This window comes from Phyllobates terribilis, unplaced genomic scaffold, assembly GCF_046119375.1.
Source record: "Phyllobates terribilis strain yellow unplaced genomic scaffold, ASM4611937v1 Scaffold_5__5_contigs__length_657084704, whole genome shotgun sequence".
NCBI lineage: Eukaryota > Metazoa > Chordata > Amphibia > Anura > Dendrobatidae > Phyllobates > Phyllobates terribilis.
Window position 1 is genome coordinate 499,432,537 of NW_027362765.1, and position 16,482 is coordinate 499,449,018.

Below are 16,482 nucleotides of genomic sequence, written 5' to 3' on the forward strand. Positions count from 1 at the left end.
AGGAGTGCTGAATATCACGGCGGACTTCCTCAGTCGCGAGCAGGTGGATCCCGGAGTCTTCATCCGGATGTTTTTGCACTGCTGTGCTCCCGTTGGGGTACTCCCCAGGTGGACTTGATGGCATCCAGGCTGAACGCCAGGATTCCGACGTTCATGTCCAGGTACAGGGACCCAGAGGCTGTGGCGGTAGATGCTCTAGTTGCCCCGTGGGACCAGTTCAAGCTGATCTACGTGTTTCCGCCGGTATACTTACTTCCTCTGGTGGTCCGGCGGATCAAACTCGAACGAATTCCGGCAATTTTGGTGGCGCCGGATTGGCCGCGGAGGGCGTGGTATTCAACGCTGGTGTCTCTTCTGGCGGCGCCTCCGTTTCCACTGCCTCTTCACCCGGACCTGTTAACCCAAGGGCCCATTCGTCATCCGGACCTGAAGTCACTTCGTTTGACGGCGTGGCTCTTGAGACCGAGATATTGACCCGTCGTGGGTTTTCGGCCGAGGTCATTGCCACCTTGCGGGTGGCCAGAGGTCCAGCTACGACTAGGATTTATCACAGAACTTGGGAGGCCTTCTATTCATGGTGTTCTGGATCGTCAAGGAACCCGAGGGTTTTTTCCATTCCCAACTTCTTGGCTTTTTTGCAATGTGGTTTGGCCAAGGGTCTGGTGGTTGGTACCTTGCGGGGTCCGGTATCTGCACTATGCGTGCTTTTTCGGAAGGCTATTGCCTCGGTCAGGGATGTGCGCTCATTTTTTCGCGGGGTTGCACGTCAGTTTCCGCCTCGGAGGGCGTTTGTGGCTCCTTGGCGGCTCAATCTAGTCTTGGAGGCTCTTCAGCATGGGCCGTTTGAGCCTATGGATTCAGCTACGCTTTACTTGCTTTCTTGGAAGGTGGCCTTCCTGGTGGCGGTCACCTCCTTGAGAAGGGTTTCTAAGTTGGCGGCACTGTCTTGCTCGCCCCCTTTTCTGGAGTTCCACCCGGATCGCGTGGGGCTTCGTACCCGTGGCGATTTTCTGCCTAAAGTGGTGTCGCATTTCCACGTCAATCAGGACATCGTGTTGCCCTCCCTCTGTCCGAATCCGAAAAGTCCAAAGGAGCGAGCCTTGCACTCGTTGGATTTGGTGCGGGCTTTGAAGTTCTATCTTTCAATCACGCAAGGGTTTCGGAAGTCGGACTCTCTTTTTGTGATTCCTGCTGGTCGTCGGCATGGTCAGCGGGCCTCCAAGGACACTATAGCTCAGTGGATACGTTCGGCTATCCTGGAAGCGTACCGGCTCAAGGGCGAGCCTTGTCCGGTTAAGGTTCGAGCTCATTCCACGAGAGCTGTTGGTTCGTCGTGGGCTTTTCATCAGGGGGCCTCGGCAGCGCAGCTCTGCCGGGCGGCTACCTGGCGCTCCGTTCACACTTTTACTAAATTTTATAAAGTGGACGTGAGTGCTTCCGCCGATGCGGCCTTGGAACGCAGGGTCCTGCAGGCGGCGGTGGTTTAGGTTTTCTCTTTATCTAGTTTTGGCGCTTGTTGCGTGCTTGACTATGTTGTTGGGGTGTTGGCGATTCTGCTACTGTTTCCCACCCTTGAGTTCCGGACTGCTTTGGGACGTCCCACTAGTAATGGATCTGTGTCTCCCTTCCTTCCCTTCTGCTGCTGAAAGACGGATTTTGGTAAGACCTTACCTGTAAAATCCTTTTCAGCGAAGGAAGGAAGGGAGACACAGCACCCTCCCATGGCAGAAGTGCATTATTGTTTTCTAGATGCGGCGCGACTCCTCTCTGATGGTGGTCATCTGGTCTGGGGTTGGCGCACTAGGGCTCTGTTCCAGCATTGCCAGCTCATCGCAGTTGTCAGGTCCAGTGAGTAGTGCCTGGGACTGTGTGTTTTTTCTGTTATATGCTGAATTTTCGGAAGGGGTTGTGTTGTTCCGCTGGTGTTATCTGCTCTTCCTTAGCTTGTGTACGGACTGAAGAACATGGGAGTAGGAGGAGCCTAAGCTGGAGGGGCCGGTCGTCACTTTTTCTAATCTGAGGTGAACTATCCTGTGGGGCTCCGCCTACCCACTAGTAATGTCTGTGTCTCCCTTCCTTCCTTCGCTGAAAAGGATTTTACAGGTAAGGTTTTACCAAAATCCGTCTTTTCTGCATGGATTTCTGCAGACCTCCTTGAGATGAATAGGGTTGTTGTAGAAAAATGTTGCTGTGTGTGAATATACCCTTATACGAATATACACTTGAATTTCTTTAAGCCGTCTGTACAATGCCAAGCACCATCTCTTCTGGCTTTCTCAAACACAAGAGCACTCATTCTGCTGACCACTCCTGTGTTCTCCATGAGAAAGCCCTGTCACCAGACATCTCTGCCAGCGGCTGATCGGCAGACTGAAGTCGGACATCTTTCCCGACAATCATTTCTCCTGGGCCCCCATACACATGTAGAGTTGGCTGAACACATCGATATCTGCACATGAGGCCGTCGTTGGTCTGTGTTTGGGGCCTTTAGAAGGATGAATAGATGTGTATCCATCAGTGGGCCTTAGTAAGACACTAACAACTGCTAGTTGACAGCTCTCTCCTGGGTACAATCACTTCTCTTTTATCTCTCTCCTTTCTAGATGCTGAAGTACTTTGCAGCCTTTGAAGTATTCTTTGAGGAAAATCTCCCCAAGCTTTTCCTGCACTTCAATTCCTATAGTCTTACTCCAGACCTCTACCTGATAGACTGGTATGCTACGTGGAGAGCAGTGAGCCCTCCTCACTCACAAATATATGTACTTTTACACAGAATTGCCTATTGTACACCCCTTTTACGTATTATTTATTCAGATTGTAAATGAAGCGAATGATGCTTTTGTTTTCTGTAAATTTTATTACATTCTGGGGTCATGCATGATTTTGTCCCTCTTTCAGAAGAAACTACGGTTACCGTAATTCTCTTTTGGGATGATCATCATAACTGCACATTTACATCCTGCAAAGCCGTAAATGATAAGAATGTAATGCACAGGGGTCATTAGATATGCAACTGCTCATCTGCTCACTTGGTACATAGAAAAAAAGCCATGTGTGTGACAAATGGTCCTGCATGTGTATCCTGTAAATGGTCCTGCATGTGTATCCTGTAAATGGTCCTGCATGTGTATCCTGTAAATGGTCCTGCATGTGTATCCTGTAAATGGTCCTGCATGTGTGTCCTGTAAATGGTCCTGCATGTGTATCCTGTAAATGGTCCTGCATGTGTATCCTGTAAATGGTCCTGCATGTGTATCCTGTAAATGGTACTGCATGTGTATCCTGTAAATGGTCCTGCATGTGTATCCTGTAAATGGTCCTGCATGTGTATCCTGTAAATGGTCCTGCATGTGTATCCTGTAAATGGTCCTGCATGTGTATCCTGTAAATGATCCCGCATGTGTATCCTGTAAATGGTCCTGCATGTGTATCCTGTAAATGGTCCTGCATGTGTATCCTGTAAATGGTCCTGCATGTGTATCCTGTAAATGGTCCTGCATGTGTATCCTGTAAATGGTCCTGCATGTGTATCCTGTAAATGGTCCTGCATGTGTATCCTGTAATTGGTCCTGCATGTGTATCCTGTAATTGGTCCTGCATGTGTATCCTGTAATTGGTCCTGCATGTGTATCCTATAAATGGTCCTGCATGTGTATCCTGTAAATGGTCCTGCATGTGTATCCTGTAAATGGTCCTGCATGTGTATCCTGTAAATGGTCCTGCATGTGTATCCTGTAAATGGTCCTGCATGTGTATCCTGTAAATGGTCCTGCATGTGTATCCTTTAATTGGTCCTGCATGTGTATCCTGTAATTGGTCCTGCATGTGTATCCTGTAAATGGTACTGCATGTGTATCCTGTAAATGGTACTGCATGTGTATCCTGTAAATGGTACTGCATGTGTATCCTGTAAATGGTACTGCATGTGTATCCTGTAATTGGTCCTGCATGTGTATCCTGTAAATGATCCTGCATGTGTATCCTGTAATTGGTCCTGCATGTGTATCCTGTAAATGGTCCTGCATGTGTATCCTGTAAATGGTACTGCATGTGTATCCTGTAAATGGTCCTGCATGTGTATCCTGTAAATGGTCCTGCATGTGTATCCTGTAATTGGTCCTGCATGTGTATCCTGTAATTGGTCCTGCATGTGTATCCTGTAAATGATCCTGCATGTGTATCCTGTAATTGGTCCTGCATGTGTATCCTGTAAATGATCCTGCATGTGTATCCTGTAATTGGTCCTGCATGTGTATCCTGTAAATGATCCTGCATGTGTATCCTGTAATTCGTCCTGCATGTGTATCCTGTAAATGATCCTGCATGTGTATCCTGTAATTGGTCCTGCATGTGTATCCTGTAATTGGTCCTGCATGTGTATCCTGTAAATGATCCTGCATGTGTATCCTGTAATTGGTCCTGCATGTGTATCCTGTAAATGATCCTGCATGTGTATCCTGTAATTGGTCCTGCATGTGTATCCTGTAAATGGTCCTGCATGTGTATCCTGTAATTGGTCCTGCATGTGTATCCTGTAAATGATCCTGCATGTGTATCCTGTAATTGGTCCTGCATGTGTATCCTGTAAATGATCCTGCATGTGTATCCTGTAATTCGTCCTGCATGTGTATCCTGTAAATGATCCTGCATGTGTATCCTGTAATTGGTCCTGCATGTGTATCCTGTAAATGGTCCTGCATGTGTATCCTGTAATTGGTCCTGCATGTGTATCCTGTAAATGGTCCTGCATGTGTATCCTGTAATTGGTCCTGCATGTGTATCCTGTAAATGGTCCTGCATGTGTATCCTGTAAATGGTCCTGCATGTGTATCCTGTAAATGGTCCTGCATGTGTATCCTGTAAATGGTCCTGCATGTGTATCCTGTAATTGGTCCTGCATGTGTATCCTGTAAATGGTCCTGCATGTGTATCCTGTAAATGGTCCTGCATGTGTATCCTGTAATTGGTCCTGCATGTGTATCCTGTAAATGGTCCTGCATGTGTATCCTGTAAATGGTCCTGCATGTGTATCCTGTAAATGGTCCTGCATGTGTATCCTGTAAATGGTCCTGCATGTGTATCCTGTAAATGGTCCTGCATGTGTATCCTGTAAATGGTCCTGCATGTGTATCCTGTAATTGGTCCTGCATGTGTATCCTGTAAATGGTCCTGCATGTGTATCCTGTAATTGGTCCTGCATGTGTATCCTGTAAATGGTCCTGCATGTGTATCCTGTAATTGGTCCTGCATGTGTATCCTGTAAATGGTCCTGCATGTGTATCCTGTAAATGGTCCTGCATGTGTATCCTGTAAATGGTCCTGCATGTGTATCCTGTAAATGGTCCTGCATGTGTATCCTGTAAATGGTCCTGCATGTGTATCCTGTAATTGGTCCTGCATGTGTATCCTGTAATTGGTCCTGCATGTGTATCCTGTAAATGGTCCTGCATGTGTATCCTGTAATTGGTCCTGCATGTGTATCCTGTAAATGGTCCTGCATGTGTATCCTGTAAATGATCCTGCATGTGTATCCTGTAATTCGTCCTGCATGTGTATCCTGTAAATGGTCCTGCATGTGTATCCTGTAAAGTTCTCTTGTGGTATGAAAGAAGATAGTACCAGGCTGTGAGCTTTCTTGGTGTCGCCTGATGTTTCTCCCGTCTGCCCACACCCTGATAGGACCCTGCTGTCCAACTACACAGGATCAGTGATCAGTTTTTGGTGGGGGTCAAACACTCAGCTGTTTCCTTCAGTCGGACAGTGAATGATCAGTGTTGGTCCAGGGTCAGGGTTTTTTTCTTTCTCTTTCTTTTTAAAAAAAGGAATAATAATAATAAAAAAAAAACGTTATTGAATTTTTTTATTATGGGTCTTGAACATTTAATGTTCTGATCAATGGTGTAATTATAATATGCATATTAGACCTTACTTCTGGCTTCTGTAGATGGTAGACTTGAAGACCATTGTTTGGCTTCTGGTTTCCAAAGAAACAATGAGCAGCACATGTTTGGATTGCAGTGGAGTGAAAGACTGGGCCCTCTTTTCTTAACCACTTAGGTTCTACTGTTGCTATTTACTGTGGCATCTAAGCGGTTAGGATGGGTTCTATCACCCACCATGGCTGTTACAGCAAGAGCTATCTGTTAAGCCATTGTTTGCACTCTGTCCCAATCAGAGACGTATAGATACGTTCATTTGTGGTAACTACTTCTTAATTATGAAGTACTTGTTGCATGTTGGGAAAGTTTTTAATTTTTTTGTCATAAAATTCAATTTACTTCTGGATTGTTGCTACAGTCCATCTCTCAGCATCTTACACTCTGGTGGTTAGACACTTTCTAGATAACATGTTCTCTCCTAAGTCCATACACCGTGGGTTTCAATGAATGTGTTTGAGTTTGCTTTGTCTTTTTTGCCTCCAGGATCTTCACACTGTACAGTAAATCTCTGCCACTTGATCTGGCCTGTCGAGTGTGGGACGTGTTCTGCAGGGATGGGGAGGAGTTCTTGTTTAGGACGGCTCTGGGAATCTTGCGATTATATGAAGATATTCTTTTACAGATGGACTTTATTCATATAGCACAGTTCCTCACAAAACTGCCTGAAGACATTACAGCGGAGAAGCTGTTTAACTGCATAGCCGCCATTCAAATGCAAAACAGTAATAAAAAGTGGACCCAGGTTAGTGCGAAGGCCCAGAGGTCTTTAGGTAACCGGCTTCATCTTGTGAGGAGGTTCACGGTATGATTTAAAGGGAATCTGTCAATAGGATCAACCCTTCTAAGGATGCTTTTACATTGCGCTTTACTCCACGTCCGTGGGACTCGTCGGGACATGCGTCCAAACTGCCCCGCAAAATTGGATTTTGATGTTTGCGCCGATAGGGCCATAGACTATAATGGGACAGAGTCAACGTGTGATCTATTGTGCATCATTTTCGGGCGTATACACCTACTGGAGGCAGACACCTAGGCGCAGTCTACTACGCTCTGCCCGCATTATAGTTTATGGCCCCATCGGCAAATACGTCCGAATCCCATTTTGCGGGGGGTTCAGACGTAAACCACGACAGGATCCACAAACATGCAGAAAAGTGCAATGTGAAAGCACCCTAAGCCGTCTATATGGACACGTAAGTCACAGGAAGCTGAATAAAATGATACCTTAATATCTGCGATCTGATGTCTTATTTCAAAGAAATCCATGTTTTTCTTATATGTAAAAGAGCTGTTTTTTTTGTTAGTTTTCTAATCTACATGCTTGAATGTCTTTAAGTCCAATAATGCTTTAGAGGGGTCATCTAACAGCGATATATATATGCAGCTAGATGACTCCTTCTAATATTGTAGATCCTGATTTTGGCACAGTAATGGCTTTATCTGCTTGCTATCTATCTTGTCTGATTTGCCTCCTGTCTGTATTGCAGGTATTCACATCACTAATGAAAGATTACAAAGAAGCTGACAAAAATAGTCCAGCAACCAAAACTTAACTAATGAGATCTTCTGACTCCATGAAACCACTCCAACAAGCGGAGGGACACGCTGTGTCCCAGGATAGAGAACCACTACAGACAAGTATGATCTGAGAATCCCTGCCAGGGAATTGCACATTGACTACAACCCCAGGGAATAAAAGCAGGACCAGTCCTTCTCTTGTCAGTATTAAGAATAAACCCCAAATCTGTGCTTTTATTTTCTGGAGGACTTGGAAAGGGTTTTTTCCCCCCAACTACATGGGACATATTTAATATACAAACAATATTTATGGCAATAAACCTTTGTATTGGAACTTTTACCTGGTGCACTAAGTTTTCAAGTAGACATAGAAAAAGAGACACTTTTAGTTATGTTTTGGTAACGGCGTGAATGTTGCTACAGACATCAAACTGCAGTCTGAACCCAACTTCTTGGTACCTATAATCGGTAGATATGTGTGCGTTCAATCCACAAAGGACCAAAAGCTTGCCTGACTGTGGGGATATGGCCGTCCATCAGCCAGTTACAGGAGGAATGATGCCCACATCCTATATTATATGTATGGGGTTTTCGTAGGGTGCGTATGCACTACTCCCCCCAACACTCATTCCCAGCACACCTGACATGACTCCTCTGACAATAATGTGACTCCGTAGTGGTGGTCTGATGGTCGCATTTTCTATATTCTAGTCTGTATTCCACTGTTACTACCTTTGTAAATGGGGAGGTGCATTATTTCACTTTAAAGGAATAATTCCTGTAATACTGATACTGTGTTCTGCGGAGTCAAGTTATTTCTTGATTACCTCTTTGCGGACTAACGATTCCATGCAGAAACCACATGGGATCCATGACGTATACTGGCCAGACAGGGAGAAGAAAGCCTATAGATTTGCTTAATGTGTGCCACAGGAGCTCTCCCCAAAAATGCCTAGTGAAAAAGCCTTATTCTTCATGCAGGGCTCAGTGCATGAGCAGTAGCGCCCACTAAAGCCCTGCACTGGGCTTAACGCCATGTGTCAGTTTTACAAGGAGTGTTCCTTTAGGGTTCAAGCACATGGGACACATACAGTGGATTTACTATATGAACACACAACTTGTCCATGGGATTTCTTTAAAGGGACAGACCCTGATTCCAGTGATATGCCACTTACTGGACTGCTGGCCGCTGTTTTGATAAAATCACGGTGTTATCAGAAGGAGCTTATTAGAGGACTAGTAAACTTGCTGCCAGGAAGTTCAAGCCCACCCCCACCACTGATTGGCAGCTTTCTGTATACACTGTGCATGGGCAGAAAGCTGCCAATCAGTGCTGTGTGGGGTTATACAGAGCTCCGCATTCAGAGCACTGCTAGTTCTGCAGCAGATAAAACTGTGATTTTATCAAAACTGCAGCAAGCAGCCTAGAAAGGGACACCTCACTGGAATCAGGATCTCCTCACCTACATCAGGCTGCCCTCAGATATATAGCAAAAACCTGGTGACAGATTCACTTTAAATCTGAAACCTAGTGCTTCTACTGTTTAAGAAAGCAGATTTCCCAGACAGAAGGAATCTCATGTGCAAACTGTGAGGAATATCTGCATTATACTTCCAATCAGATTTAATATCCATACATGTCAATTTATTCTGCCGATGTTCCCACAGGTTCCTCCTCTTACAATGTGGCTCAGCCGCACCATTTCTCAAAATGAAATCCTCACTGCGGTGTTTCCCTTCCTGTACCTCAGCAAAGCCACATGTTATCATTTGCTGTAATTCCGTTGTTTCCTTCTTTGTATTTAATACCGTTTGTTCTATATTTAGTTTTACATAACGTCCAGTGGACCTAGTACTTTTATATGTCTAGGAAGCTTCTGTTCACATATCCAGTTTTCATCCATTTGTAAAGAATCCAGCATTAAAAAAACTGGATCCATTACAGAGAGCAAATGATAGCACCTGGAAAGGAGGCAAATGAGAGACACTTTATAACACCTTAATTCCCATTTAAATGAATGGATCCTGCACCAGAGTATTTTATTTCCAATTTTATGATCCCAAAAATGGAAATATCAACTGGTTGTGTGAATAGAGCCTAAGAAATACAATATCACTCAGCACTGATACTGTACATAATTTAGAAGAACGTTTTATGGCTTTAGAAATAAAGTTTAAAAGGCCTCCATCATGAAGATAGAATTCTTACTACTCCGTACCTGTACATGGTGACCTGCACCGTTCCTCCTCGTTGGCATCTTTTCAGGTGATAACCAGTGTTTTTGTCTGGTATCTGAGTACCGCATCTGTGGACGTCCTGACCAGAGAGGGCAGATTGTACATTGCTTCATCCTAGGCTAAAAGATAAATGAATGCAACATCGGCATTGTAAAATATTTTTACTGACCCGAGAATATAAGTGTATTTGCCTCAAATTCGGTCCTGTGGTTCTCTGTCTGCAGACTATCGCTGCAGTTCTAGAAAGTTTAAGAGCCAGTTGAAGGGACACAACTTTCTTACTTTGGAAAAGGTGGCCATTCAGATTAGATAAATGGTGGCATGTACTGATTCTCTCTCCTACCAGGTAAATATCTGTCTGAACTAATCTTCCCAGAATCTTCCCAGATTCCCGGAGTTGATAGCTGATCAGCCACCAGCTAACTTATGTCTATGATCATCTTAAAGGGCCCAGATGATAAATGATGACATATTTCTAGGATACTTTTGTAGTAGTCTGACCTCATGGAAGCCTGTTGATCCAGAGTGTGAAAGTGCTGCAGCCTGCCTCACTAACTCAGCACACCGCTGTTCAAGATGAGGCTGTGGCACTGAATCCCTGCTGCAGACCCTTTTTTTCTCATCGATTTGATCTGAATCCCACCAATAGTGGCATATTCTAGCAATCATTTAAGACATGGTAATATGCCTTTATGAATTCATGGTTTCTAGATATGATGGTGTGCTGCTGAGATGTATTATGTAGGTATTATTCATGAAAGAAACAGGACGATGACATTTTTAGCCTATGTGCACAAAATGCGGATTTGAAGCAGAAATTTCCTGAGCGTTTTTGCCTCTCTCTGGCAGAAAAAACACATGCAGATTTACATGCTTTTTTGACGCGTTTTTACATTTGGTTTTTGAAGTGATTTTTGAAGCGTTTTTGTACATCAATGAATGCGTTTTGGAGCTAAATAACGTTATTTGGTGGGACATTGCTTAAACCCTTGGATTAAGAACTGGGGTGAGTATTTTGGTTCATTTAAATGATTAAAGAATGTGTCTGTTTTATTTCAAATAAAGTGTTTGCTCTGTGTGTTTATTTAACTCTTTACTTTAATTAAGTTTGGTCATGAAAAGGTCTGATTGGCACCTTGTCATCACCAAACAAAGTGAGCTGGGTGTCGGCTAGTCCCATTCACCCAATCTTCATTAGCATTTATATCCATGTAATTTATGCGACTGCTGTGAGCTGCTAATTATAGCCTGGGAAGGTGCCATTAGGCAAACCTTTTCCCTGCCCATAATTAACATCTCACAGCTGTTTCGTTAGCCGCTATGCCCCTATCAACACTCAGCACTCCAGGCCATGGATACTAGCCCCCTCCGCAGCTAATAACACCCCTCAGCAGTCCCAGAAATGGCACATCTATAAGATGCGCCAAATCTGTAGCGGTTGCAGGGGGTAATGGGGTTGGGGTTCACATCAGCCTTATATTGGCTTCTGACGTGAAACCCAGGTTAGTAATGGAGGGCGTCTATAAGACGGTAAAATAGTCGCCGCCTTTTGAATAAAAACATGTCCAGAATAAAGTATTTTAATGAAATAAAAAACACATGTTTTTTTAAAAAAAAACTTTATTGTACGCCTCCGCGAAGCCATCGATCTTCTGAAAAAAAAGGAAAAACTCAAACAACCATATCCCTCACCGGTCCGATGTCATGACGCAGTCCACGATCATCGCCGATTGTCCCTCAACGATCCGTGTCACTTCTACAGCAGTGATATCAGCAATCAATGATGTCACTGCTGTAGAAGACAGCAATGTACACTGACAGGAGTGTAAAATCACCCCCTGTCAGTATACATTGCTGCAGGAGGTCACTGGGGTTCATCAGCTGAAGATCAGCTGTTCCAGTGAGCTAAACACCGTGGGAGCATTCTTGAGAATGCTCCCACGGGGAGGTCACCTGAGCATCAGCTGATCGGTCACTTGACCGATCAGCTGATGCTGACGTCACCAAAGGTACTGTACTGACAGTACCTTCGGTGATGTAAGCATCAGCTGATCGGTCTCGTGACTGATCAGCTGATCGCTACGTCACCACAGGTCCTGTCAGTACAGTACCTGCGGTGACGTGAGCATCAGCTGACTGGTCGTGTGACCGATCAGCTGATCACTGACGTCACTGCAGGTCCTGGCAGCTCAGTACACTGCGGGAAGTGAGCCCGCTCCCCACAGTGCCAGCCGCCAGTAGGAGAGGATTGACACTGGACGGCGCCGGACAGGCGAGTATAAAAGTTGTTTTTTTTATTATTTTCCTTTTTTTTTTTTTTTTTTTTTACATTGCAGGCACGCGGGCTGGGCAGAGCAGACTACTACTCCTTCCAGCCACGCTGCTCAGCGAGAGCAGCGATTGGATGAAAGGAGTAGTAGCCTCCTCTCCCGACTTGGGTACCACATGCGGCGTGTTTCCGCCGTGAATTTGCGCCCATTGACTTTAATTCAAAGGCAGCAAATCCACAGGTTACCTGTGGTTTTGCTGCTTTTCAATTCAAGTCAATGGGTGCGAATTCACGGCGGAAACGCCCGAACAATGGTAGTGTTGTGTTTTTTAACGCAATTCAAATTCGGAGCGGAAATTTCCGTATCATGTGCACAGCACATGTGGATTTGCATTGCTATGCATGGCAGACCAATTCCAAGCGTTTTTGATGCATTTCCGCCGCGGGAAACCCCCCTCAAAAATGCTTCGTGTGTACTGTACATAAACTGCTTCAGGCTGTCGTTGGATCAGTCTTTTTATTACATCTTACTTTAATTGCTAATGTAAGAAAATACTTTGCTGAACGAACACATCAAGTGGAGTATTATTAAAGTGTAACTAAACTTGGAATAGTTGTTTTTTTGTGTTCTCGCCCCCTAAACTTTCTGTAGATCTGTGGGAATCCAGTTCCCCTCACTGATTGCTCAAAAGACTGTATGAAGCGCTTAGACTGATCTCCTGCGTGAGGATGTGCACAGCCGTGTATTGAGCCCTTAAACTGACATGCGGAGGCTGAGGGGCTCTGCACAGTCTTATGAACGATCAGTGGGGTCTTAGGACCCAGGCCCCCATTGATCTAATAGTTTAGGTACACTTTAACCTGCATTTGACTCCATAAGAGTGCACTTTATTTGAGTACCTCTACGAAGTGCCCAGATTCAAGGGTCCACTTTGGCTTTGCTCTCCTGTCATGTAATGTGTTTTTTTTCTCCCACTTGTTCAATATTACATGACTGTTTTATGCTCCCTGTATATGTTCACACAGAACACAATTAAGTATTTGTAATGTGCTGCTGAGACGTCTGGATGGAAAATCCATAGCATATCCCCCCGGTGGTTAAGGCTATGTTCATACACGCTTTGCTGTTGTGGTCTTTCTACGGTTTCCCTGCAATCGCTTAATCTTGCAGGCTCACTTTTTGCTGTTAAAACATCTCTGTCTGCACAATAAAGTGGTTGAGCAGAGGAGCTGTGGAAAGACCGCAGCGGCACAGGGCTGTTGGCGTTTAAAGCTGTAGCATAACCGCTGCGTGTGAACTAAGCCTAAAGACGGCTTTTTATTTTACGCACGTGCAGGTGAATTGAATGAATCCGTTATTTACAAGATAGAAATATGCAGTGATAGTGGTATGGTGCAGAGTCCCGGAAAAAGTATATACAGTTGGGAATAGTTCATCTAGGTTTCCTACAAAAAAAACTTGACTGGTAGGACAGGCTGCGTGGTTTCACAAAACCTCTGCTTGCTGCATGAATTGCACATTTATACATCATCCCTTACTGTCTGTTTTCAGCACTACGCTTTATGGTCCGCTGCGGAAACCACTGTATCCTAAATTAAGAATTTAACTATTTTAAAATGGGAATGTGTCATCCATGGAAGAATGCTGCTCTAGTACAGCTCTGCAATGATTGTCCACCATCCATACTGGCCATGCGGAGCTGAGATTTTCCATACTGTACCTCCATGGCATCTGTGAATGGTAAATTTGAAGTGCAGTGTTCCTTACTACCTTCATCTTGACATCCGCTGTTTTCAGTGCAGATGTCGTGCTCCTGAGGGATTCTGCACATTTACTCAATAACACTAACCAATCTGGTTTTATAGCCTTGCTGCATTCTGAGGTTTGTGCAGATATACTGCTAATATTACACATGTAGGACGGTCCCTCTCTGCTACTTTTTAGGTGATCCGAAGGTGCTAAATCTGGAAGGTGGATTTATGATGTGCAATACTGAATGTCCAGGCAACTCTTCTGGTGTCTTTAGCCCCTATCCATGCTTTGTTGTTTGAGAGCGTGCACTTGTCTGCGATTTTAGTCACTTTGCCGCCTTCTTGGGCGGCTGGTCATAAAGTAAACCTTTTTCCTGGGGGATTTAGGGGAAGTATAAATGTCTCTTGCTGGATTTCTGCACTGTATTTTATCCTTGTTGTCATTTTGCCGATCAGTGCTGTCAGAATTTGCTTACGTCTGTTCACATTTAGTCATTTCTTTTGACTTATGCGTCAATATATTTCCATAAAGATCCCCAATTTCCAAAACTAGTGTCTTTTTGGGTTTTGTCAGACTGCCATGTCTCAGCATTCATTTATAGGAAGGTGTATTCTGCTGCAATATCTTATTTTTTTGGGATCACCACAAAAGTATTCCACTTGGAATAGGTGACACTTGCTACTTTGACATTCAGTGGCATATATAGCCCTTGTGTTCGGCACATACATTGGAAGATTTTTACTTTTGTGTATATGCGGAACATAAAGGAAAAAATGTGATGTGAACAGAGTCGTAAATGTGCAGTCCGCACAATGAAAAAAGAGGATCTCCAACAGCAATGAGTGTTTACAGACATCGTGACGTGGAGACAAGCGAGTGGCCTGGAGGAGCTGTCACCGACATCATCAGGTTATCTGCTGTCGTCATGTCATACCCGTGTAAACCAGTCTTGGGATATTCGTGACTCAAACTGAACAGTGGTAATTTCTCCTGACACCACCCTGAACATAAACCCTTTGTTTGGCCAAACATTCATGTTTGTTACAATGGGGAGGGTGAAAATATGCTGCAGACAACTCTTGATGATACCTTTCCTCAATGATTGGACAGATTGAATTAAAACATGTCCGATGCTTCACCTAGCTTCTACCGTATGAGAGAAAGTCTGTGGCCCCCATTAGATTGTCAGCCTATTCTACCGTAATTGGGGAGTTCGGCCTACTAATATGAGAGGTGCTTAACCAGCTGAAGTAAGCATATACAGTAAATCACTGCCTTAAAACAGCAAGGTGACAATACATGGGGGAAAAAAACACCTTTTATTAACTTTTACAGTTGTAAATAGTTTGGGAAGTGCAAATATTTTCCTTTACTGTTTTTTATATCAAATTTAAGTTTTACATCTATTAAAATATTGAATAAAAAAGTAGTATACAATGAATAAAGCAAACTATGTACACAAATAACTTTTTATGTTGGTTGAAATGGTTGGAATAAACGGCTCTTTGCTAAAGATCGGAACAGTCTTGTGCTGGATATTCATAATTGAACATTCTGTAAAATTTTTAATGTTAAAGGGAAATCTACCTAAATTGAATCTACATATATAGGTCAAGAGACGACTTGGTAGGGACTTATCATAGACCTCACTAATTTCCAAAAAGGCTCTTCGATTTCTTCTCACTAGAAACAATGTAATTTAAGCCTGAGGCTTGTGAAAGGCTACTGACCAAAAATGTGTGAAGAATTGTGTGGAACAGATTGCTGTGGTCCCGTAGACTTGGGTTGTTAGAAGGCGAAAGTCTATGACCAACTTTTTTGAAGTTCTCAACTAGATTTCTATGATGTGAACATTTCTTGGTAATCTATTTCAATTCCCAATATATTGACATTTTTTATTGTATTGGAAGGTTACAATGATGTATTTCATGTGAAAGTCACTTCTCTTGATTATAGTTTTCCCCAAACCCTCTGGGTCTTCTGAGGCAATTACCGTTCAATGGTATTGTGTGTATGTTGCTTATTTGTGATTTAGTACTGTCTCCTTCTTCGCAGAGACTCCTTTTCTGTGTACATGGGACAAAAAAATATCTAAAATACCAATGTAAATTGTTCAATGTATTACCAGGCCTGGGCAGCAATGAGGCAGTGGAGGACCCCCACTGGACCAGCTCGCATTTCCCCTGTTTTGTGTTGCTGCTCTATGATTCTTCTGAAGTCCTCACGTGTAATGTTACATATAATTTATGTATTTCTGTTATTCAAAGTATTTCTAATTTTTGTGGCTATTGTACAGTTTTCTTACTTTTCAAGTATAAACCTGTATATAGAACATGTACATAGAAGGGACTTAGCCTTCATTTGAGACCACTAGATGAACAATTCCTATGTAAATAAAACTTGGAAGCTAAAGATTTTACTCTGTGTTGTTTGTCTTTATTGACCCACAAGTCGGGTAATTTTCTTCCCAATAAGTTCACTCATCTCTGTGGTTTTTACTTTCACATAACAGAAGAGAGCACTCATTAAAGGGAAACTGTCAGAACCACTGCCCTACCCCAAATCAGTAATATGATTGTGCCCTTTAAAAGATAAGCCAGTTTATCCCTATATGACACTAAAGTGCTGCTCCAGCAGTGAGAAATCACATTTTAAAGCTGTCTGGAAGGGCATTGGGTTGCGACGATGCACTTACAGCTTCTCAGCCTCACGCTGTATTTCCTACATAGCTGCACTCTACCTTGGCTGATTGACAGGTGGATTGC

The 16,482-nt window shown here is 43.7% G+C and overlaps 1 protein-coding gene across 2 annotated transcripts in view; it reads left to right on the top strand.

The window, feature by feature from the left end:
* The window catches only part of TBC1D12 (TBC1 domain family member 12), a 185,633-nt gene extending 169,510 nt beyond the window's left edge, over positions 1-16,123 (top strand). For both annotated transcript variants that reach the window (XM_073685566.1, XM_073685562.1), the window contains 3 exons: positions 2,604-2,713; positions 6,423-6,681; positions 7,427-16,123. In XM_073685566.1, the coding sequence (XP_073541667.1) occupies positions 2,604-2,713; positions 6,423-6,681; positions 7,427-7,492 (435 nt within the window). In that variant the 3' untranslated portion in view covers positions 7,493-16,123. The remainder of the gene's footprint in view (positions 1-2,603; positions 2,714-6,422; positions 6,682-7,426) is intronic.
* Positions 16,124-16,482: the final 359 nt, after the last annotated feature.